General features: G+C 43.3%; 2 protein-coding genes across 4 annotated transcripts in view; one reads left to right on the forward strand and one right to left on the reverse strand.

Moving 5' to 3' along the window:
• Positions 1 to 1,056: 1,056 nt before the first annotated feature.
• LOC130045239 (uncharacterized) lies at positions 1,057 to 20,436 on the reverse strand. Its single transcript, XM_056137976.1, has 3 exons — positions 20,421 to 20,436; positions 9,367 to 9,720; positions 1,057 to 1,176 (listed from the first exon to the last, which is right to left on the reverse strand). Exons 1-3 carry the CDS (start codon positions 20,434 to 20,436, stop codon positions 1,172 to 1,174), a joined length of 375 nt encoding a protein of 124 aa, XP_055993951.1. The 3' UTR covers positions 1,057 to 1,171.
• Positions 9,806 to 26,014, forward strand: part of SMAD4 (SMAD family member 4) — a 57,970-nt gene continuing 41,761 nt past the window's right edge. For all 3 annotated transcript variants that reach the window (XR_008795532.1, XR_008795531.1, XM_056138002.1), the window contains exon 1: positions 9,806 to 9,865. The gene's annotated coding sequence lies outside the window, so the exon portion shown is untranslated. The remainder of the gene's footprint in view (positions 9,866 to 26,014) is intronic.

Genomic DNA, 26,014 nt, shown 5'->3' on the forward strand with positions numbered 1-26,014 from the left:
CCAAAAAGCAAAAAAAAAAAAAAAAAAAGATGAGGACGCTTCTTCTCTTTGCTCTTAACAGTGCTCCCGTGCTCCCTTACTGTTAGAATGGTCTGGGAATACTGTATTTTTTGTCCGCTAAGCTGAAGTTCCCCATGGGCATGTGCCGTAGCTCTACCTCTCAACTCTTTGTACTTGGGCCTGGTAGGTGCTAACTAGAACACTCACAAAATGAGTAAATGGTGAGGGCTATTCTGGGGTCACTGCACAGCTCTTGCCCCTCACTTTCAGCTGCCTTCCAACCTCGGTTACTGCTTTGACACTGCCACACAAAGGTGGGCTGTGATTTCCTTCCCCTCCCTCCTATTCCTTCCTTCCTGCCTCCACCCCTTCCCCACTCTGGGATTCTATCTCCAGCTGCCATGCAACCCTTGCTGGCTCTGGCATGGATAGCAAAAAGTGAATAAGCAGGAGCGATGGTCCAGCAGGGAGGGTGCTTGCCTTACACCTGGCAGACCAGGGTTCAAGCCCTGGTATCCCATATGGTCTTGTGAATACCGCCAGCAGTCATTCCTGAGTGCAGAGCCAGGAGTAAGTCCTGACTGTCACCAGGTGTGACTCCCAAACAAACAAAGCAAAATGAATAAGTAAATAATATATTAAAAAGTAGAGCACTGGCTTCACTTTTCCTTATCAAGTCTTTGATCTCCTCTAAAGCTAAAACAAATCACTGTACAGTGACAAAGCTAATCACTAGAACAAAGCTAAAACAGATCACTTGGGAGTCACATGTACAGCAGTCACCCTCAAATATGACTTCCTACATAATTATTTGAGTGATTTTGATGGGGGGGAGGCACACTCAGCTGATTCAGGGTATGGCCCAGGGTTTACTCCTGGTTCTGTACTCAGGATCACTCCTGGCAGTGCCAGGAATCAAGCCAGTGTTGACTGCCTGCAAGGCAAATGCCTTAACCCCTAACCTATGTCTCCAGCCCTTAGATTATTATTATTTTTATCTTTCCTTCTTTCTTGTTTGGGTCAATTATAAAAGGTCCTAATGCTCAAGGATGCCTGGAGCTTTCTGCTGCTGGATCCTTTTCACATTATTATTCTGTTCCATTTCTTCTTCCATGGGCAGAGCTAAAGGTGGGTCTCCAGTCTAGGAGAAGATGAAAACTCTGCATTCTTCTTATCCTGTAGGAAGTTCCAATTCACAGTAAGGTGCAGTCATCAAAGAAAACAAAAGAAAAAGAGGGCTCTCATGCCCACACCAAAGGCTGCCCACACCAAAGATGGTTCTGGGAACTGAGCTGTTTCTCCTGGAAAAATCCTGGGAAAGGAGGTAATTTAGCTCCTTGTTAGCGTTTTGAGGGTCGTGGCCTTCAAAAGTTCTTGCGTGGTCACTTCCTCAAAGAAATTTGAGAAACTGTTTTTCTTTTTTGTACATTTTAAAGGTCATATCAATAATGTTTTATCATAAGCTTAAATAACGGCAAAATTTGTTATTTCTGGCATGGAATTGTATTGGCATTTAAAAATAAGATTGTTACATCATTTCTTAAGTGTATCCAAGGGAATTTAAATATCATAATGCATCTATCATCCATTTAAAAATACATGAACAAGCTTTTCTTTAAGAGAAATTTTATATCACTCAATTTTCTCCTTATCTTGTTTTTCTGCTTCCCTAGCCCCTGCTCATTTTAATATAAGACTGGAAAGTCTTTTATTGATTAGATTATCATATTTCCCTCACCTAAAAATGTTTTTAAAAATCTCTGAGTTTCTAAGTTTAAAAATATATCTTGATTGTATTATCAATACAATGCTGGATACCTAATTGAGCCTAAACAACATCAACTATTACACATTTTTTTTATAAACTACTAAAATAAAGTGAGAACACTTTGGCCAGAATTAATTTGAAACAATTTAGAATTCTTCCTAGTTTTCATTTTTATGGCTAAAAGCATGAAACATCTTATTTGTTCATTCAGCAAATATTTACTGAGCACCTTGTAAGTCTCAATTGCTCTTCAAAACTTTGGGCTACATGAGAAAATAAATATTAGAGAGAAATATTCCCCCATGGAGCTTACTCTCTAGTGGGGTTGACAGACAACAAGAGATAAACATACTACAGATGTGAGTTATACAATGTGAGAAGAGTTATAGGAAAAGATAGAAGAGATTAAGTGGGGCCTGGGGTGTAGAGTGAGGTGTAGAATAGATTTTGATTTTGGGTGTGTTTGTGCTTATTCTATTGTCTTTTCATCCTTCTTGGTGGAGGCATCACCTAAGCAGTGCTCACGTGAGCTTGGGGCCCCTCTCAGTGATTCTGGGCCAGCCAGACCGACTGCTCAATATGAGGGTCCAAGGATATAGTGATGGGGATTATCTGGATCACCCAGCTATGCTCAGGGGCTTTTGGACCTACACCTGGTGATACTTGGGGATTATGAGTTAGGGGTCAAACTGGTCCACCATATGCAGGATGCATGCCTTAACTCCTAAACTATCTCTTTGGCCCCAGGTTGTAGTTTTTAAAAAGTGGGGGGTGGAGGGATTCATTGAGGAGGTCACATAACACCAGAATGGGTGAGGTAGTTAGCAGTGCAGTTGTCTAGGGAAATGTGTCCCAGGAAGAGGAAGCAGCTAAAACAAAGGTCCTATCTTGGACATAACTGACATCCCCAAGGTGGAGGTGATGATAAGGCTGTAGCAGAGTCACAGCCTTATGAAACACAGCAGATGGGGTTAGAAAGAGAATGATCCAGACTTGGGTGGAACCCTACTATGCATACTTCTAAGCCAGAGATATTTATGCTACAATCATATCTACACATGCAGATCACACATGTCAAGTATCTTCTGCTGCGACAGTCTCCCACCCTCTACAGCTCATTCATTCATGCTGTCATCCTTACTATTCTATCAAAATTCTTTAAAATAAAATAGGGTCTACCCTCACTGGTACTCAGGGCCTAGCACCACACCAGCAGTACTAAGGGGGACTGGGAAGGGCAGGAGTCAGGAAGTGCCAGGGAACCCAGGGATTGCAGATGTTTAAACCGAAGGGCAACATGTGACTTCAATTTTGGGAGGATCACTCTGGTTATTCCATTGAGACTAGACTCTAAGGGGCAAGAATAAGAGCAGGGAGAGCTTTAGAAGACGAAGCCCAGATGGGGTGATGGTGGGTTCCCCATCAGAGGAAGCAGTGGAGGTGGGGCGGGTGCTCTGATTCTCTACTGGACAGGAGAGGCCAAAGGAAGGGGAAGTCCACCTGACTGTTGGGATTCTGGGCTGAGGAACCTGAGGGAGGAGCTTGTCAGAAACTGAGATGGGACAGTCAGGGGGCTGGAGTGGGTTGAGAAAGAGTCACGTGAATGCATATGAAGGCTGAGATGCCCAGCAGACTGCTGGACATCAGAATCTGGAGCTCAGATAAGAGGTCTGATCTGAGTGCAAGATATATATCTGAGAGTTGTCATCATAGATGGTGATATCATAAATCTTAGATGATGGTATAAATATTAAAAGTCAGGAGGCTTGATGAGATCACCAATGAAATGAATATAGATAGAATAGAAGAAAGCCAAGGAATGAGCTGTGTGTCACAGCAAGGTTAAGGAGCCCGAGGGAAGAGGGAAGAGATGGAATCAGCACAGAAGAAAGAAGACAGGGAAGGAGGAAAAGCCAGAGGTGAGCCAGGATTAACTGTGTCAATTGTTATAGACAGTGAAATTAAATGAGGAGTGCTGAGAACATTATCAAACTTGGGCAATGTGACCTCAACAAGAACAGTTTTTTAAAAAATTTTTATTAGTGAAACACCATGAAGTACAGTTGTAGACTTACACATTTTTGTGCTTGGATTTCAGTTATACAATGATCTAGTACCCTTCCCTCCACCAGTGCCCATTCTCCATCACTTACATTTTTTAAAAAATTTGTTAGTTAAACACCATGAGATACAGTTGTAGATTTACAAATTTTTGTGCTTGGGTTTCAATTGTATAATGATCAAACACCCATCCCTCCACCAGTGCCATGGGTCCCAATATCCCTCCCACCCCCCATCCCTCCATCCCACCCTGCCTCTGTGGTATTACCTTTTCAACAAGAACAGTTTTGAGGGGCCAGGAATATGGGTTACCAGTTATTGAACCCTGAGTTCAATCCAATGCCCACCCCCTATCCCCAGCATCACTGGCATGACCCTTGGCCCTGAATACCCTGACTGTGTCCCTATTAAAAAAAAAATTTGATAGCATGAGGGTGAACTTAAGAGAGGGTAGGGGACCTTCTCAGCAGGAGCACTGAAAGATGACACATATGTAATTGTCATGTCTAGTACATATGTACCTGGACACATGGTATGTCATGTTTTCTAATTTCATATAAACTGTATCCTATGGCCTATATTCAAGGATGAAGAATAAGAGAAGAGTTAGAGGCAGCAAACTATTTTAGTTTTGTTGCAAAGTACAGAGGAATTGGACAGCAGCTTATAGTACAGGCAAGTTAAAAGAAAAGATCTTGTGGATTTGGAGAAATAATAGCTGCTTTTAAAATTATGTAAATGGTATAGCACAGCGGGTAGGGCGTTTGCCTTGCACGCGGCCAGCCCGGGTTCGATTCCCAGCATCCCATATGGTCCCCTGAGCACCGCCAGGAGTAATTCCTGAGCGCAGAGCCAGGAGTAACCCCTGTGCATTGCCGGGTGTGACCCAAAAAGCAAAAAATAAATAAATAAATAAAATAAAATTATGGGAATGGGACCTGTGATATATCTTAATGTTAGAGCACATGTATATAGCCCTGAATTTAATCCCCAGTACTATAGAAGGGAAAATGATGGGGGGTGGGAATGGAGCAATAGTACAGTGAATAGGGTGTGACCTTGCATGTGGCGAACTCAGGTTCAGTTCCCTGGGACTCCATATGATCCCCTGAGTACCACCAGGACTAATTCCTGGGTGCAGAACCAGGAATAATCCCTGAGCATCACCAGATGTGGCCCCAAAACAAAACAAAAAGATGGAAAGACACAATTTAAAAAGTGGGCTCAAAGGACTAATGCATATTAATGCCCTTCTTTGCATGTGCGAGGCCAGAATTCAGCACCACATTGCCATGGAGCACTGTTGAGTGACCCTGGTGAAGCCTCAAGCCCAACACAAAATGTTATAAACACTGATAATATAGACTATGAAGGATAATTGTTGGAGTGATGGTGAAGATCTTGACAGACAGGGTAAAATTCGGATCTGACCTTTGCTGAATGACCAAGGAGTGTATATACAGGTATGGAGGGAAGGTGAAAGAGTTGGTAGATGTTGGAGGCGGGGGGAGGGAGAGAAGAGACGGGAACTCTGTGGAAGCATTTATCTCAACACTTTGCTTCTCTCAGTGAAATGGGAAGCAAGGGTTTTAATTGAGAATGAGAATTATTGGAAGACTAGGGGACAGAGCATGTGGAAAGTCTAGAGGAATGAAGGAGGGAGGTGGGATTCCAAGACACAGTAAGGGCCCATTTGAGGTTTGGGTGATAAAATAAAAACAAAGTAAGTCAGTATGGGGGTGCTTTTCTCTAGCCAAGTTTGCGTGCATGAGTGTTGGCTGGAGTGCATGGAGAGCTGGACGTAATATTTTTTTTTCCTTTTTTGGGTCACACCCGGCAATGCACAGGAGTTACTCCTGGTTCATACACTCAGGAATCACTCCTGGCGGTGCTCGGGGTGCCATATGGGATGCTGGGAATTGAACCTGGGTCAGCCATGTGCAGGGCAAACGCTCTACCCGCTGTGCTATTGCTCCAGCCCCTGGACATAATCTTGATGGTGGCTTTGCCCAGCAAGCAAGACAAAGGGTGGTGGGTGTAAGAAGGGTGTAAGAAGAGGATTGAGGACGTGTGCAAAGTAGGTGGTCAAATGATTGGCCAGTTACTTAAGCTGAGTGTGAGAGACTATGTGGCCTGGACAGTTGTTGCAGGGAAATATGAAAACAGAAGGTGTTCAGAATGTGAGATGCATTGATTTGTGATTCTGAAGATACAGAGTCTGACCAGGCTTCTTTGATCACCTATGGGCATGAATGGCAAGGTGGGATAGGATGAAATTCTTAACAATTCTGTCAAGGGTTTTAGAAGCCAGAGTATTGGCGATCACCTAGTGTGCATTCTACCATATAGGAGTTAGGTGGATGTAATATTGGTGAAATTAACAAGAGCAAATGATGAAAAGTGAAGGTGAATGTGAGCGATGGTAAGGGATGCAAGATAACAATATCTAATGGTACAGGCTAATAGGGAGGAAAGGGCCAATGGTTGAGAGGATATATATATATATATATATATATAGTATTTTTTTTTGCTTTTTTGGGTCACACTTGGTGATGCACAGGGGCTACTCCTGGCTTTGCACTCAGGAATGACTCCTGGAGGTGCTCAGGGGACCTTATGGGATGCTGGGAATTGAACCTGGGTTGGCTGCATGCAAGGCAAACACCCTACTCACTGTACTATTGCTCCAGCCCCAAGAGGGGCAATATTGTGGAGCAAAGAGGGCACCTATTTCACCTTTGGGCACAGCCTAGGAGGTTCCTTTTTGAAAACCCAGTTGCTCCTACTTGAGAGGGGGACGAGAGAGCAGCAGTCCATACAACAGTCAGGTGTCCCCTCGGCAAGAAATGGAAGGGACCCAAGGAGAAATCCTGAGGTGGGGGAGATTTTAGGACCTCTCATTCGCATAAATAATCAATATCCTAGAAACTCTAATGTTACCTCACACATTCCCTGCCTGGGTTCATGCCATTGTGTGTGTCTCTATGTGGTGGTGTGGGAGGGGGTCTGGGAGTGGGGGCGTGGAGGGCACTCGTGGTCTGCTTCTGACCAAAAGAGGAAGGCCAAAATGAAAGGATAGATGTGATAATGTATACCAATGTTAATGACCTACCACCTTGCTGGCTTTGAAGAAGCTGAGATATTTATGAGTTTCCCTATGGAAATGGTCACCTGCCAAAGAACAGAGGGGGCCTCAGCAAACTGCAAGCCAAGGACAAAGGACCTCTCCTGCAGCCTGCAAGTGAGTGCTACCAGCCATCACTGGATCTCAGAAGTGCCTTCCCAGTGAAGTCTTACTTTGCAGTCTTGCAGTGGACCCAACTGAGTCATGGCTAGATCCCTGACTCACAGAAACTGGGAGCCAATATGCGTGTGTTATTTTAAGCTGCACAATCTGTGGGAACACTTGATCTAATAGGTAATGAATACAGAATGGGAAAGGGAGGCGAGTTAGAGCCATTTTGCCAGTCCCTTAAACTCCTTTAGAGACATATCACCTAAGAATCATACATTGCCCTATTATCAACTCCCCTAGACTTTTATTGGAAATCCTGGGGGAGGGAGCTCCTCCCTGTCAACAGGACTCAGAGTGTCTTTAGCCATTCTAAACCTGACCTTGGAGGTCTGGGGCAGGTGGCTGGCATGTTGGTGATGGCACACTGAGCTTGTTCCTCTCATCTCAGACAGGCACTGGGGAGTTGTAGGGTATGATCTCTTTGGTCACAATGGGTACTTGGTTTAGGGTTCGGTGGAGTAGCAAGGCCTGTAATAGCGATGGATGCGACCCACTCCACCTCCTTGGCCCAGGAATCCTTGAAGAAGGCTGCCAGTCTCATGGCCATTTTGGTCTCTACTTGAACACACTGATGTTGGTGAGTACCACCAGTGGCTCACACTTGGATGTGGGTCATTAACCCAAATTGCAGCATCAGTGCCAACGTGTTAATTTTATTGGTAGCAAAGAAGGAAAATGAGTAGCAAAAGAATTTACGACCCATTCATTTGGATCAGTCACTCTCTCAGCACAGACAGAAATTTCTGAATTATCCCTTTGAACCGCTTTGCAGTTTTACTAAAAGCCTTGGGCCAGTGCAGCTTAGTAATGACTGAGAGCTTGATTTTCCTTTATAAGTTGGGAGGACAATTTTAAAAGAGCTGGAGAGATAATACAGCACAGTAAGGCGCTTGCCTTGCACCCCTGTCCCACCTTCCATTCCAGGGACCACATATGATCCCCTGAATTCTGCCATGAGTGATCCCTCAAGACAGAGCCAGGAGTAAGCCCTGAGCACTGCCTGGTGTGGCCCCCAAACACAAAAAAGTAGGGGTGCAGTTGTGGCCCCGTACAATTTTTGAACATGAAGCAGTGGAAGATCTGGAAATGGATTCCCTTGGAACTAGGGTTGGACAGTCTCCACGATCCCAGTTTGAAGACGGTTTAAGAGGTTCTCGGGTACCAGAGAGGAGACCCACTTGTGAGGACTAGGAGGGGGGCAGTGGAGCTCAGTGGGTGAGACAGTTGTGTGTGGCAAGCCGGTAGGGCGACAGTTTCTGGGCAACAAGTTTTCAGAAATGATTTTAGGGGGGCGGAGAGACCACTCAGTGGGCAGCAGCGCACAGTGTCTGCAGCAGGAGACGGGGCTGGGCCCCCAGGCAATGCCAGGAAGGAATCCGACTGTCAGGGGTAACCCCCGAGGACCCCCGAGGTAGTCAGCCCCAGTCCTCCAAAAGAAAGCCTGTGCAACTTGCTGATTGTCTTGACGGGACACGCGACAGAAGGATTTCCTAGTCCGCTCAAATATGTTTTCTGAAACTTTGAAATAATACATCGTCCTGTGAAAATTTCAGCTCAGAAAAGGGTCGTGTCAAAAAGCACAGTAATTGCCTCTTCCTCGTGGCGGTCGGTGCCTCGAAATTCCTTTCCAAATCAGAGGTTCCCATCAAATCTCCCACCCGATGGGAACCACCCACTTTTCGTGACACCCGGCCAGGCGCACGGACGTCTGTCCATCCGTCAGTCCGTCCGTGTGGCTCTTTGGCTGCCCGGCGCCAACTCCCCAACCCAAGGGGGCGTGGTGGGGGTGTGAGGTCTGAGCGGCGTTTATGCACCTTCCAACCAACCGAGTTGATGCCGGCGCCGATGGAAAGAAAACAGAGTCTTTCCCCACCCCACGCTCCTCCCGAAGCTCGCCAGCTCCTCCAAAAAAAAAAAAAAAAAAAAAAGCAGGCCGGGGCCGCTGGTCCTTGAGAAAGGCATTCCTGGACGTGGCTGCCCGAGTTGCCTCGCACGCGCTGCTCGGGGCACTTTTCCGCCTTCGGCCGCGGGCCTCTAGGTCCACGGGCGCCGCGCGCGCGGCCCGCGCCGGGGCCCAGGCCCGGAGTCCCGGGCCGCTCGGTGAGCGCCTGCGCAGAGGGACCCTCCCTCCCGTCACTCGGGGCAGGGAGGCGGGGGCGGGCAGGAGAAAGGAAAGCTGCGCGGGGCGGAGTGGGGGGGGGGCGGGGGGGGGGGGGGAGAAAGGGCCAAACCCTGAAATTACCCGGATGTGGTCTCCGCGCGCGCATGCTCAGTAGCCGCCCGACAAGTTGGCAGCAACAACACGGCCGCGGTCGTCGCCGCCGCTGCGGTAACGGGGCGGCTCGGGTGGCGGCGGAGCCCGCGCTCCGGCCCGCTGGCTGTCGGCGCCGAGGCGCCTTCCGCCCGGCCCGGGGCTGCGCGCGGCCTTCCCGGGGGCGGGAGCGGCCGAGAGGCCCCGGCTCCCCCCGCCCGCCGGCCGCTCCACCCCGGCCCGCACACTCCGCCCCCCGCCGCGGGGCGGCCCGGGAGCTCGAGGCGGCCCGGCCCGCGCGGGCAGCGGCGCGGCGCCCAGCGAGGGGCGGCCCGGCTCGGACGCCTCAGGGCGGGGGCGGAGGCGCGCTGCGGGGCCGCGGGCGGAGCGACGGGCCCGGCGCCCCCGCGGACGAGCTGCGGCGGCGGCGGCGGCGGCGGCGGAGGCAGAGCGGCGGCGGCGGCGTCCCCCGGCCAGCGCCCGCGTCCAGGTAACGCGCCCCGGGTCCCCTCCCCTCGGCCCGCTCGGGGCCCGCGCGGACCCCGCCCCGGGGCGGGCTGCGGGCGGCGGGGAGCGCGCGCGCGGGCGGCCGGGCCGTCCCGTCTCGTCCCGAGGCGGCGACCCGAAGGCCCCGGCGGGCGGGTCGGGTCGGGTCGGGCCGGGCTGGGCCTCCCGCGGGGGAACGGGGCGGGGGGGGAAGCGGCAGCCGCCGCCGCCGCCGCCGCCGCCGCCGGGATCGCGCCCTCCGGCCCGAGCCTCGCGCTCGGCGGGCCCCCGAGTTCCCCTCGGCCGCTCTTTGTTGTTGGCGGCGGAGTTTCCCGGCCGCGCCGGGGGGCCGCCCCCCCCACCCCGAGCCCCGCCGCCCGGCCCGCGGCGCGAGCCCGAGCCCGAGCCCGAGCCCGAGCCCGCGGCGCTCCTCGGGGGACCCCGGCCGGGCCGGCGCTTTGTCCCGTCCCGGTCGCCCGCGGCCCGGCGCCTGCCCCGGGGGGCGGCTCTGGCGGGGGGTTTGTTTACTTCGCGGCGCGGCGCGTATGGGGGGGGTGGACCCCCGCCCCGGGCCGTGAGAGCGGGGCCCGGCCACCGGTGCGTGTGCACGCGCGCGCGCTTTTGTGTGTGTGTTGCGTGTGTCGTGGGCCGTGACAGGTTTCTTGCGGGGGGGGGGGCGCCCGGCCGAGCCCCAGTCCTTCCTCTGAGAAGCCCGGGTCGCCCGCGCCTGGTCCCCGAAGGCATCAGGGACCCTCGATTCCGTGCCCGTGAGGTTGAACACGGCCCGTTGCTTGGTTGGTTGGTTGGTTGTGGAGCCCCGCGAGCGAGAGAAACGCCGGACTCTGATGGGAAGCAGCTTTTGCGAGTCCGCCTCGACTTTTTTTTTTTTGTCCCCGAAAGACTTGTGCGTGTGTCTTGGCGAAATTTCGTCTAGAATCTTTTTCACTTTTTTTTTTTTTTTTGCCTGAGTTACCGTCTTGTTAGTTGTCTCAGCAGCAGCCTGGTTAATCTGTATTTTGAAAAGTAGATTCAGTGCTTTCTTTTTTTTTCATTTTGCTGGCAGAAACCATTTGGTCGCCAACAAGCAAGGTACAGGGATGCTTCAACGTTCACAAAGCGATTGGATGTAGAACGTTGAGTTTGAATGATTTTTTTTTTTATACACAGCAGGTTTTGTAAGTTGCCTTTCCTTTGTTGTACCGAGACTGAGTATTTTTTTTTTTTAAAAAAATCCGATGAAATAGATCGGGAATTCGAAAGCTTAACTTTTTCTACTTAGAGACCCCCATTTTTTTTTTTTAAAAAAAAAACCTGTTTGGGTGAGTACAGGATTGAGTACTAAACGGTCGGGATAATTAACGTTTTAAGATGATTTCCCTTTAAGTGTATCTTGCATTCTATTCCCAGGATTTTGTTTTCTTGCTGTGGGTTTGTTACAGAACAACTATGATATAGGCAAGCCGAGCTAAGCGTTGCAAGACTTGGGAGTATTAAGTTTAGGCTTAAAGGTGAATGAATTTTGTAGGCTTAAGTTGTTGGAATTAAAACCAAAAGCCTTTCTAGAGAAAATTGATACATCATTTTGTGAGGAATCTATTACTGTAAGCGCCCTTTTAAAACAACATTGCTTTCCAGGATTTTGGGTAAGGTTGCTTTTAAAGAGGCATGGCATCTTCATTTTTAAAATTTTGAAGCCAGAGTGCCTAAATAGAAACTTCTCTGTTTAAATATACACATTGTAAATCTTAGGGGAAAAAATGTTAACTGCTTCTAGATCTAATGAAAGTTTGTACTCAGAAGAAAGTCACTGAAATGATCTCGAGTGAAGTTTTATGTGGATCATTGACCTTTTCTGACGGATTTGCTGTGTGGAGCATTTTTGCTTATACAAGGAAGCAGCAAATCTTAGTTTCAAAAACTTATGTGTAAAATGCATTGTCTTTGGGCTATTGTTTCTCAATTTGTGTGTGAATTCGTAAAAAAAAATTTCTTTTCATTCCCCTTTGGTTTTCCTCCCCCCCAAATTAAAGAGCGAGTCTTAAAGTAATTTATGCTGCCCAGTCACACTCGAGCTCTCCAGCTTGAAAGCTGTTTTATCTGATTGAGCCGGTGTTATAGTAACATCATTAGACACTATTCTAATTGAGCTGTGAATTGCTGAGGCCTCTACAGGGCAGTTAACCCTGTAGGATCTGTCTCTCCCAGTAATTGAGCATGCATTTTTAGTCTTGTCTAAAACGGTCTGTTTTGGTGAGAATAGAGTACATTTTTCTTGTACTATGTTTAAATTATTATTCTACTCCAGATTTATTTTGTCCTCTGTCTAGCTAGTGCCTAACATTGCTTTTTGTTTTTTCACTCAGCGTTTTTAGAGTGGATGGTTCTTTAAACATCACCATGATCATCATCATTATCATTATCATTTTGGTACTGGAGTGATGGTTGGTGGTGCCCAGTGCTTTACTCCTGGCGCTGTGCTCAGGGATCATTTTTGGCAGAGCTCCAGGGACCGCATGGGGTGCAAGCAGTTGCTTGCAAGGCAACTGCTGACTCTCTGGCCCCTAAACTTTATAAAACTTCAGTGGTTATTGCGCACGTTTGATTGCCTTTTTCCCCTTGAAATTGTGTAGTTGTGATAAATCTTTGTTTTGCTTAATTGATAAAGGTGACTGAGAGATCATGCTTAGATCATGTATACAACTAACTTTCGTTACTTTACACACTGTAGGTATTAGAGCAGTGTAGCACAGAATTTAGTTCAGTTTTGTTTCATGATCTAATTTTAGGCTTTCTGCCCAACAAGAGATGAAAAATTATTTAAACTAGAAATTCAAACTGTTGACACGGAAGGTTAAGATTTTCACTTTGACCACTGATACCATTTGCAGCATCATAATATGCCAAAAATTTATCTCTGTTGTATGTATAACTTACACCCCCCCAGTGTCTTCTCTTGCACAGAAACGTGCAATTTACCCAAAAGCCATTCCTAGTCCCTTTAAACACATACTTGATTATGAGTCAGATTTAGAATTTTTGGATTTTTTTTCTCATTATAAAATGTGTAATTTTGGCAATGGAAAATGTGGCTGAATTTCAGTTTCTCAGGAACAAGGTATTTTCGGTTGTGTCACCTTGACACTATTCTGTGGTGTGATTGGCATCTGAGAAAATTTGTTTTAATCATGAGTTGGATAAAAACTAGGGTAATGCTTATGTATGTAAAAACTAAGATGATGCTCAGAATCTTGTCTTAATTATTTTCTACTGGAAATTATACATTAGATCAGATTGATAACTGCTAGAGACTATTTAGTTACAAAGAGTGTCTATTGTTACATCTTAATCAATTTGCAATAGTTGGTAATTTAAATTCCTTTGAGCTCAAGGACTGTATCTCATTAATTATATTTGAATAATTTTTTTTGTTTTGTTTGTCACAGTTTGGAAAACTTGTAACCATTTTGGATTTATCTTTTTTATTGCTTTTTTTTTCTTCTAAAGTTAAAGGCAGTGGTTCTCAATCTTGACTGCACTTTGTAATCTCTTGGGGACCTCTACAAAATATAGATGACTGGATTCCAGCCCCAGAAACTGTAATTCACTTAGTCTGGGGTTGCAACCAGATTGTAATTCTAAAGTGGTTAATCTTTGAGGGTCCTCTAATTTTTGGAGGGGGGAATGGTCTTACTCTATATTCTTAATATAGTGATACACATGTGCACAGTGTAACTTTTTATCCAGTTTACTGCCTATAAACTCACTAATTCACTTATTGTAAGTTACTGTACTTTACTAACTTAGGTGAAGAAGTTGCCACATTAGTTTTACTTCTAAATCTGTCCTCTATTCCTTTTGACCTGTCTTCCTTTTTTCCTTCTCTCTTAATTTCCAATTCATTTGAACTGTAGCAAGTTTTAGGAAGTCATATTTCCTATCATGAGAAGTTAGTATATATATCATCATTGTTATAAATAGGAAGTTAGTCTTCTTTTAAAGTACTCTAAAATGCTTATTTGGGTTCCTTTTAGAGACTGATGACTTTGTTTAGATGCCAGAATTAACATCTAAACTCCTAATGGGACTTGGTCTGAGGTAGTTAATCTGTTTGAAAACCATAAATTTTTTTAAAGCTACCAATTAACTGATCGCTTCTCTGGTTCCTGAGAGGCAGGTTACATTGATTGAGCTTTTGCTGTTAGGAGTTAATTTGTACATTGAGACAGTTGCTCACCAAGCCTAATTAGTTGTTCTCTTAAGATCACCTAAGGGGTATGTCCATTTCTTCATTTACAAAACATGAAGTTATTGCCCAAGTGTTGGTTTCATCTCTGTCTCTGGAGGATCTATTAAGACCTAAAACAATATTCTTTGTCCTGGCTTCACTCCCCAATCTAATGCACACACTGATTTAGAATGGGAATGGAGTGGGGGGAGATTATTTTATCATAATCTGTATTACGATAAAGGTGCCTCTTGCTGGGACTGGAGAGATAGTACAGCAGGTAGGACTCTTGGCCTTGCAGGCAGCTGACCTGGGTTTGATCTCCGAAATGCCATATGGTCCCCCCAAGCCTGCCAGGAATGATTCTTGAGTGCAGAGCCAGGAGAAACCCAGAGAACTGCTGGGTGTGGCCCCAAAACTGAAAAAAGTACCTCTTGCTTTTAAAGGTTTTGTTTATTTAAGTACACTTATCCTAATTACTTCATTTTGTTTAATATAGTACAGGCTTTGAGTTATGATTGGTACACTGGAATAATTTACTCTAAGTATCTGTCCCAGTTTACATATTTAGAATGAAAATTTTAGTTATAATTTAAATAATGACTCCTACTGAATATTTTTCTTTTTCATGTAGTGTGATTTCTGTATCACTGTGGTTGAATATTTACAATTTAGTTTTTTCAAGTCAAAATGTATTTCTAAGTATCAAACTGATTAAAGATATTTATCCCTGCTAATCACTAGTGAGTTCTTGAACATTTGCCATCAGTTGATAACTAGTCACTGTACAATTGAATCGTTTGGTGAAAGGATGACCAGAACTATTCAATGGGGTGAGATAAGCCAGGGATCATTCATTGTACATAAACATCTAATTAACTACATCTCTGCTCTAGCTACCTCCTACTGAAAAATTAGTTGAATTCTGTGTATATAGATGACTAATAATTAAGCATCTGGCCAAATAAATGATTTAATTTCTGCGTAATTTGTTTTTTTTGTTTTTGTGTGTTGGGAATCAAACCTAGGGCCTCATAATACAAAGCGTGTACTTGACCACTTAACTACATCCCTGTTCCCCTAGTCAGCTAGTTAATTGCACATTTTGTTATTTTATAATTGCTTCCCTGCCTTTTTGGTGATTTCTGAGACTTTACTGGGCCCGCTCGAGCCAAATTGTAGATTAGATAAATACTTTGTGAAACTAATAGCAACTTAAACTTTTTAAAGGTAGAACCCTATTCTTGATTTTCATGAGCAGAAGTAGGCCAACTAGCAGGGATTCTGATAGTGTTCCTTTTGAAAGAATAAGCTTGATCACTCACTGTGTCTCCACTGGGAGCTTTATGGTCCCAGGTAGACTCCCATTATATTCTAATGGGACCTCATATGAAAAAAAATCACACGTATGGCATGAAACTGTGGGTGGGGGCTGCATCTGGTTGAATGGGAGTCCATAGAAAGGAAGCAAAGTCAGAAGGGGGCCATGGTCATAGATAGGTTCAGAAGCACTGCACTAAATGTTTTGATAGTCTTCTTCATTTAAAAGGTTTATAGTAAGGTTTGTTTGTTTTCTGTTATCGTGGTTTTAATTCACCATCTTTTTCAATCTTTTGGTGATCCTCCTCATGCTTTTAGGAAGTTTACAAAGTCAAAAGTTTAGAAGCAAAACAAAAAAGGGACAAGAGGGGATAGGGATGAACTGGGTTTAATCCTCGACACCTCATCTGGTCCCCTGAGTTCAACTAGGAGTGATTCCTGAACACTGTTGTATTTGTTGTATCCCCCAAATCAAAACCAAAAAAGTCCAGAAGTTTACATTAAAACTGACATGTTTGCCTTTTTAATGAAGTGGCATTGGCTCCAAAGGTGAAGCAGGAGCAGCAGTAGGTAAATCACTGAAACATTTACTTGAGTCTAGGTGGTGACACCCAACTATAAGCATCCTTACCGGGCTTCCCTGCCAGACACTGTTAAGTGTTGGGTCATAGGTAGGAATCAGTTTCACTTAATATTCTTGGTGAAGCAACAAAATGTCTTAATTTTTAAAATTTCCACCTTGGAGTGTCTTTTCAGTGTGATTAAATGTGAGTATTACATTTATTAGCGCCCCCCCCCAAAAAAAAAGTTTTGGTGGAGGAATCAGGACACTCCAGGCAGCACTTGGTTTGGTGGTGGTGCAATCTGATGGTTCCTTGTTCAGTTGGCAGTGCTTTCTCAGACAGAAGTCCCCAGTGCCCTTGCAGTGGTGCTCACTGCCATCAGACTACACCCTGTGATGCTAGGGTGGGGTGGGGGAAGGGCTCTGCCACTTGAGCTAGACATAGTTCTTTAGTTACTTGCTGCCAGTTTTTTAAAAAATAATTTATTTTGTGAAATTACTGCTTTCATTTTTGAAGGTTGACATATAAATAATAGTTACTCAGATTTGGGTATTTGGCAGATATTTACTTGACAATGACTGATTAAAGTCTACCATTTTAGGAAGAAATGATTTGTTGTTAATGATAAAATCTGATCTTTGAAGTGAAAATTTCGATTTTGGAAAACATGCATCTGCTTCTACAGCCTTGTCACCATCTCAATGTTTAAAAGATATTTCTGATGAGATTGGTGGTGATACTAAGGAATGTGATTGAAATATAAACACTTTGAATAAATCTCCTATATGTGCATCACATATTGGTCATTTAGAAAAGATATTGATTGAGGAAGTAATACAAATCTTCCAAATGTTGGCAAATTTACTTGCTTTATATAAACAAATAATATATACATAACATTATTTGCTTAACATATAAAATACATGAATATGCATGGGTAGGTGATTCCTGAAATAGACACCATGGGATTTTTATATAACAGAGCCAGAAAGTTTACTAATACTCTTTCAGATTCCACATTGAAGATAACCTTTAAGAAGTGCCATTTGTTGAATTTTGGTATTGAATAAAAGATGAATAGCTGCTATTTAAAATGGCTATTAAAATATGCTTCTCACTTTCAATTATTTATCTGTGTGAGGCGCATTTTCTTCATATGCTTTAACCAAAACACTATATGGCAACTAATTGAATGCAGAATTAGATAACGAGAATCCAACAATTTGTTTTTAAGCTATATGTTAAAGACACTTGGAAAAATAGGAAATGGTGTTACTCTGCATACTGAGTTCTTTGGTTTGGAAAATAATCACATTTCACAGAACATTACATTAACTCAATGGGTTTATTGCTTTAAATGAATACAATTAAATAAGTATTTTAACTTGGTGTGTGGGGAGGTGTCTTCCGGTCAGTGCTCAGGAGGCCTGGGGACCTCGCTCAGTTATTCTTAGCCAGGGTTGGTGAGGGTTTAATGTAAGGAGGCCTGCTGGAGTTCCGATGCTGGGGGAACATGGAGCGATGAGGATGGAACATCATGCCATTTGCCACAACCTGAATGGAATGGAAGGATATCATGCAAAGTGAAATGAGTATGAAGAAAAAGGTAAATACTAGATAGTCTCTCAAGCATGGAATATTGAAAAAGCAAGACATTAGATTTTTCCTGGTGAAAACAGACCCAGAGATAACTGCCAGCAGAAAAGCCAGTGGGCTGCAGAAGTCCAAGTAGGGTGAGGGGAGGGACATTGGGACAGTAATGGAGGATTAGTGACTCCCTGGTGGTAAGGATCCCGTAGTCTAAGTCAATACTGAGGAAACTTATAAATCTTGTTATTGTGATAAAAATTTTAAAAATAAAATGTGAAGATGTAACTCATGTAAACAGTGGCTATTTAGAATTTACAACAATTAAGATAGCCCTAGTGGTAGAGCACATAATTCACGTGTATGTGAATAAGTCCCTGAATTTGAACCCTAGATCCATATGCCTGCTTTCTAGCATAATTGGTGTATTACCTGTGAAAAAAAATACTGAGGATATAAATAATGAAAGTTGGACATGTTATTTTTTTAAAGTTAAATTTAAATTTAATTTTAAATTTGTACTATTTTTCCCGGGCTGGAGCGATTGCACAGCACGAAGGGTGTTTGCCTTGCACGTGGCTGACCCACGTTCGATTCCTCTGTCCCTCTCGGAGAGCCTGGCAAGCTACTGAGAGTATCCCACCTGCACGGCAGAGCCTGTGGCAAGCTACCCATAACATTCAATATGCCAAAAACAGTAACAACAAGTCTCACAATGGAGACGTTACTGGTGCCTACTCAAGCAAATTGATGAACAACGGGAGGACAGTCCTACAGTACTACTATTTTTCCTACTCTTTTTTTCTTGTTACTGTTGTGATTGGGGATCATACACACCTGGTCCTCATACACTTGATTGCTGTGCCTGTACACACGCTTTCCAGGGGTTGCATATATTTTAGTTGTGGTGATCGCAAACATTGATCACAGTGCGTACTGGGGATTGCACATGCCTGGTTGTCCTCTGGCAGATATTGACCACTCTGTTGTGGTAGCAGGGACCCCAAGTTACAGTGCCTACTTAATATAATTAATATAATATAATGCAACTACTGAGGGATTGCGCTCAGGCATGTGGAGAGATGCTGGGGAATCTGGAGTTCCCACTTGTAGCCTCTAACTTTTAAGGTAGATACTCTATCACTGACTATGCCCCTGACAAGCTTTTATTTATTTATTTATTTATTTATTTATTTATTGGGTGAGGGGAGAGTCGGGCCACACCTGGAGATGCTTAGGGGCTATTCCTGGCTTTGCACTCAGGAGTGATCCCTGGTGGTCTTTGGGAAGAGCATGTATGGTGTTCGTATGGTGCCGGTGATTGAACCAGAGACAACTGCATGCCGAACAAGCATTTTACCCCTCTGTACTCTCTCCAGCATGGAAAGCTATTTTAAGTGGTTATTATATGTATTATGACTAGATTACTGATTGGTTCCACTGGTTATATGGCTTGTATTATATCTGTCCTGTTGCTGATAATGTTATTAATTGAATTTTTCATTTGCTTGTTTTCTACTGAGGGAATCTGTAGCAGTCAACCTTCAGTAATAAGTAAGGGGAGGGGGAGGGGGGTTTATTGGCTTGATCTGGAAATAATAAAGCTGGTCTCAGAGGCTATATCTAGAGTCACAGTTATCACTGAGACGCTTCTTGCATTCTTTTCTGTTAATTTAAGTCTCTTTTATTGTATAAATTATATTAAGTATGCAACCTAACTGGTTTCAAGTCCAGCAGAAAGAGATATCCTTTGCCTTTTATAATTTCATAGGAATTCTTGGAACTGTGTTGCTCTCTTAATGTGGGTTTTCTTCCATCTTTGAAACACCCCACATGGCTAGAAGATGACTCTGGGTAGTCAGGCTAGGAATTGTACCAACTACCCCAATGGGAAGATTCTTCCTTCAGAGTACTGTTACAGAAGGGGAAGTATGTGCTGACAGCCCAGATGCTTTTGAAGAACTATTAACCCATAAAAATATTATTTCTTTTTGGGGAGAGCCTCCTGATCATGTCCAAGGAACCTGGGGCTCACTCTGGGTGATTCTTACCATGTCAGCCAGTGCATCAGTGCAAGGACTTGAGGTGATGAGGATTTCCCTGTGCACCTACCAAGGCCATACAGGACGGTGCTTGAGGGCCTCTTCGACTATGCTCGGAGATGCTTGGGAAATCTATGGAGTCAGGCATTGACTGGAATCAGCAAGACTTGCTTCTTAACTACTGTATTTTCTCTTCAGCCCTTGAAAGTTAATTTTTAAAATAAGATTATATAAGATGAAGTGGGGGTACTGCTAGTATGAGCATAATCTGATGCCTTTTGGTACACAAGAAGCATACGTATAAATTTGTCCCTTGTGATTTATCTTAAAAGTTATTGGATACTTGGTCTTTGGGTTCATGTTCTCCCTTGAACATGTATCTCGCTTGTTTCTATGTTTCTTTGCTCATTTTTACTCTGAAGAAGCCTGTATTCTCCCTTGAACTCACATTTTCCCCTTTTCTCCTTTTTCACATCTGTCTAAATAAGTTTCGTTCAATAAAAGCTACCTTGCTTCACTTTAAAAAAAAAAAAAGTTCTCGGAAGCTTGAGAGAGCTCAGTGGGCTGGAGCACCTGCTTTGCCTGCCATAAGTCAGGTTCTGTTGTCAGTACGTGTTTCCTGAGCACTGTGGAGACAGCCCCTAAGCGTGAAGTTTTAGAGTAGCTCCTGAACCTCAGAGGCTGTTCTTTTGCTGCTGGCAGTTGAACTGAGCCTGTGTATCCCTTCTCTTCCTGCTTCTATAATGTATGTTTGAATTTCTTCCTAGAGAGTGAGCAGAGTAATCAATGTAGGATGAAAATTCATGCATAATTTACCCTTACGCGAAGTTTTCCCCATATTAGAAGCATCTAATTCTTCAGGTTATAAACTACCAAAGACAGGTATAAGGTAGTTTATCTACAACTGAAAGGAAAATAATCTGTATACCTTAAGGATATACAGATATATCTTAAAGATAAACAGATATATATAGGGCTGGAGCGATAGTACAGCAGGTAGAGCGTTTGCCTTGCATGTGGCGACTCGGGTTTGATTCCTCCTTTCCTCTCGGAAACGTCTCACAATAGAGATGTTACTGGTGTCTGCTCTAGCAAATCACTGAACAGCACAAGGACAGCGCTGCAGTGCTACTTTCTTCAAATAGTTTCATATTAAAATAGCTTACTGAACATGATCAAAATGCCTATAACTCTTAGAAAGTATCCATACATATGTGATTATTTTATAGCTATAATATTGTTAAAAACTATGTAGGGGCTGGAGCGATAGCAAAGAGGATAGGGCGTTTGCCTTGCACGCGACCAACCCGGGTTCAATACCCAGCATCCCATATGGTCCCCTGAGCACTGCCAGGAGTAATTCCTGAGTGCATGAGCCAGGAGTAACCCCTGTGCATTGTCGGGTGTGACCCCCAAAAATAAATAAATATGTAAAAGTAAAGAAGAAGTGTCAGACATTCATTAAGTTTATGATTTCTGTGAAAGTCTTATCTCAGGATAGAATTTTTTTTTTTAAAGCAAAAACCCTTATGTAGCTTGTGGGCATTATTAGGTGACAGCTGATTAATAAGTCTAGAGACAAAATACACAATAGCTAGCAGGAACAAAATTGCTGTTCCTTTTGCTGTCTTTTTGTTCCTATAGCTTTGTCATCATGACATGGTTTTCTCTATTCGTTTATCCAATTACTTGTATGTTAGAGACTTTCAAATAGGCCAAATGTCGTCTACTTAGTTCTTCAAATGCAGTGTATATAAAATTGAATTTGTGGGTCTGGGATGTGGTTCAGTGATAGAGACCATGCCTCACTTGTGTGAGGTCTGGATTTGATCCCTGGTACAAGGGGCTGGAGGACTGGGAGATGTTACTTCATCTCTCTTTATTTTTTCATCACCATTTAACCCCTTTAGGACATGTCATCTTTTGATTGTCGCCTTTATCCCCCATATGATTGATTAAAAAGTCTAGTCTGGAACCTGGTGACATAGCTTAGTAATATTTTGCCTGCTTTGCCTGTGTGAGACTGAGGGTTTGATTCCTGGCACCACCCCAAATCACCAAATGCAACCCTAGGTTCTGCTGACCTGATTTCCAGCACCACAGTGCATTCCCCCATGTACCACAACAAAGTGTATATGGACCCTGGGAACATGTAGCAAGTGCACTACAAAGCTGAAACTGTATAACAACAAAAAAGATGAGAAGGGAAAGGAGAAAGTTCAGTTGATAGTTTTACTGAGAAATAACTCCTTAGTTTCTCCTTTGTTTCTGTTGCCCATCTTCTGATCAGTGTCTCCTAAGTAGTATTTGAATTTCTTTGTAACCTCTATTGTTTTTTTTCCTAACACAAATCTAATGTTCTTACTTCCTTTTTCCTATTACAAACCTGTTAGACAAAACATCTGCTCTTTTAGCTTTTGTTTTTTCTTGTGATTTTTCTTCAATTTGGCGAGTTCTCATTTACATTACATTTATATCAGTACTATCCCACCAGTGTTATGATGGCTCATGCTAGTAGATGTCATGAGGCAGAGCTGCGGTCTATCTTTTCCACCTTGAAACTGAGAATGGCTTGGTTTTTCAACTTTGGTACTATTGGTAATTCTTTTTAGAATTTTTTTTTTTTAAGACACCACACCCAGCAATGCTAGAGGTTCCTGGAAGCCACCAAAGCTGCACCTGGTGGTTCTTGGGAGGCCATTTGTTGTTGACATCAAATACAGGTGATTTACAACCTTGAGCCATATCCCCAGAGCCACTGTAGGCAAAATTTATTGGATACATTTTTGTGTTGGGAGGCCATCATTGTGTTGCGGGAGCTTTAGCAGTAACCCTAGTCTTTTCCGACTAGATAATCAGTAATAGTACCCTCTCTCCCATCTCCCCATTTTAGTAATGACCATCAGAAATGTCTCCAGACATTAACAAACTTTCTTTGGAAGACACATGCTCAGTCAGAACCATTTGTTCTGGTTGAGAATGATGTGTAGTCATCTGACTTTGATCAGTCAGTTAGCAGACCTGACAGTTACACTTTAAAAGCCTGTGCATTGACAATCCTGACTTTCATTTAAGCTCATATTAAGATAAAGCCTTCCTTTAAAGCTGACAGTGGGCTGTTTTCTTATTTTATCATGATGCACATACGAATTAAGCAGGAAAAAAGCCTTCAAAATAAAGTTTGGAGAGTGGTTGTCACTGCAGTGTAGTCGAGTTCAGTCTGAATATCTATCGTGCTAAGATAGCCTACTTGTTTACTTTCTATGCTTTTTTATTTAAAGTCGTAAATCACTGTTAGTGCATACCTCTTTGGGTATTTATGACAGTGTAGTAATACGCATGGGACTAGCTTCATCAGTGATTCTCGGAGTAAATGCTACTCTCTGAGAGCTATTGTGGAACAGGAGGGAAAAACTTTGGTGGACAAAGGTCAGAGATGCCACTCTGCGCTATGAGGGATTGTCAAGAATTATTCCAACAGCATTTTCAAATGCTCCAGAAATTCATGTAGATGGAAAACAAAATTAGTTTAGAACCTAACTCCATATTATATTTTCCCAGATGTCTTAAAGTTTTATTTGGAATTGTGTGAGAGTTGGCTGTGTTTAGAAAATCCAGGTTTCCAACTGCAGTGCCATTGTGCTTTATGAGTTGCTGAAACAACATCTGTCTTGGAAAACCTTGAGTTTGTAGCTTCATATTTGTGATGTTACCAATCTATAATTCATAAGAATTATTTGTTACGAAAATGGAATGAGAGAGGTTTTTTGGGGGGGTGAGAAGAGGGGTGACTGCCAAGCAATACTCAGGATATCTAGTGGCCACTCCTAGTGATTTTCTACCTACCTGCCTAAAACTTAGGTGCTGGAACCTGTGTTAGTAATACTGTTTGGGCTCTGCTGTGCTGAGGATTGATACAGAGATCACCCTAGTGGTACTTGGGGGCTTCCAAGACTAGGCTTGGTGTGCTCAGGTTCCATGCAGTTCCCGTGCCAGCCACAAGTAAGGTGTGAGTACCCCAGTACTCTTTTTTCATTTCTCTGATAGATTATTTGTGTGTTTCTGATCCCTTAGTGTTTTGTTTATAGTAGATGCATTTTTAACAGAATTGGTTAATTTATGATTCCTTAATTGATATTAATGTTTTAGTTATATTTGATTGTTTTTACAGTGTTTGTAAAGTTGGCAAGACAGATACTGTTTCCATTTTTTATAGAAGAGAGTTGAGAGAGATGTTACTTTTCCCAGTCATTCTGCTGTAGCTTTAACTAGAACACACTGGTTTTGGGTATGGTCTTGGAAGTATTATATTTATGAAACCCTACCATTGATAGTATTATAAAATTATAAATTGAAGTTGCCCAAATAAATCCAAAAACTGAAGAAAAAAACACACATAAAATTTGTATTTAATGTAGTGTTATTGTCTACTACCATTCCATACCACTCTTTTAAAAGTTAAAATCTAGACCTACTTAATGTAAGAAAACAATTAAATACCCTTGCTTGTATGTATTTTTAAATACAGAATCCTATTTCATTATGTTTTAGGCACTTGTGCTCATAGGGATTCTGGAAAGGTAAACATAAGAAACCTGTCCTTATTATAGAAAGTAAGAACAAACCAAAAAAGAAAGAAAAGAACAGGGACCTCGGGATGATTTCGTGGCAAAAGGGCAAAGGTGGTGAGTTTAATCCTTGTGTTTGCCCACAGGGGCGAAGCATGGCCCTGAGGCTGCGGTTTGCAACCCCTGGCGCTGCACCAGAGAATGTCATCTGCAGAACACCATAGCCAGCTGTGTGCAAGCTCTACAACCATAAGAGGAGCAAACACTGAGGCCAGTGTTTGATCCTGGCTGAGTCCTAGGACCAGAATATGTATAAACACCCCAACTTTAAGTGTTTGGTCCCGGAGATACTTCAATTATGTGTGCAAGCACCACAATCAGTGCGCAACTCCTTGTCATTACAGTGAGAGGGCATTTTCATTAGTTATCAGAGAAATCTGCAATTAGGACAACTTCCGAAATGAATACAAGGCTCCCAAAGATCTTTAATTTGGGGCGCTGAAGTGATAGTATAGTGGATAAAGTGCTTGCCTTGTAGGCCGCCAACTCGAGGTTTGATCCCTGACACCACATATGGTCTCCCAGCTTGCCTATCCAGATGTAATCCCAAAGCAAAACAAAAAGCCATCTTAAATTTTAGAAATAATAACATCTGGTAAGATTGTAGTAAAATAGTTACACACGAAAACTTTAATTGCTTTATAAATTGGTATAGCTTTTTGGAATATAATAACTAAATTTAGTCATAGAAGTATTTGTATTCTTCGGATTTTGAAGCAGGAGATCTTGAGATCAGAATCCTTAAAGTACGCTGAAGAAAATATTGGCAGAGCACTGCGCCAAGATTTGCACCTCAAAGGTGTCTTCAGTGATTGAAAACATTCATTGGCAAAGGCAACAGAAACAAACAACCCCCCCAAATGACACTTTTGCAATGCGAAAGAAACACAAGCTGAAACTAGAAGACATCCAACTGAATGGGAGAAAATATTTGCTCTCAACAAATCAGATTAAAAGTCTTACAATATCCAAGATATATAAAGAACTCAAAAAGATCAAGCACATTCAAAACCTTGTCAAATAATGGAGAGAGGAAATGAAAGGAACTCTTTTCTGAAGAAGACAGACAGATGGCCAATAAGCATATGAAAAAGTGCTCATCTTCACTTAATTATCAGGGAAATCCAAATCAAGACAACAGTGAGATATCTCACACCAGTGAGAATGGCACATACCAAAAATACTTGGGAACAGTCTGTGTTGGTAGGGATGTGGTGAAAAAGGAACTGATCCCTGCTGGTGGGGATGTCTAGTAGTTAAACCCCAACGGAAAACAATATGTCGATTTCTCAGAACAGTAAAAACAGAGTTGCCATTTGACTCAGCAGTTTACTTCATGGTATCTACCCCCAGGACATAAAAACATTAAAAGGACATAGGTGCAGCATTATTCATTACAGCATTTGCCTGGTACACTTAGCACAATATATTGCTAGTAGATGGAATCATCCTAGGTGTCCAAGAACAGTTAAGTGGATAATGAAGGTGTGGTATATATATGTAATGGAATACTATGCAGCTGCAAGGAAGGATGAGATTATTCAATTTGCTGCAACTCAGATGAAACTGAAAGATACCCAGTGAAGTAAATTAGAAGAAAGACAAATACCAGAAGATCTCACTTATCTGTGGTGTATAGAATCAGGACAAGGAAGTACGAGGGGTTCAAGGGGGATACCTAGATAATCCGGGTCCCTAAGTGATAGAACTGAGAAGAAAAGGAAAGGAAAGAAATCAAAGTCGGGGCGTAAGAAGAGGCACCTGGTGGAATGCAGAGGCCTCAGACAC

The sequence above is a fragment of the Sorex fumeus genome, unplaced genomic scaffold, assembly GCF_029834395.1.
Source record: "Sorex fumeus unplaced genomic scaffold, SorFum_2.1 ptg000128l, whole genome shotgun sequence".
NCBI lineage: Eukaryota > Metazoa > Chordata > Mammalia > Eulipotyphla > Soricidae > Sorex > Sorex fumeus.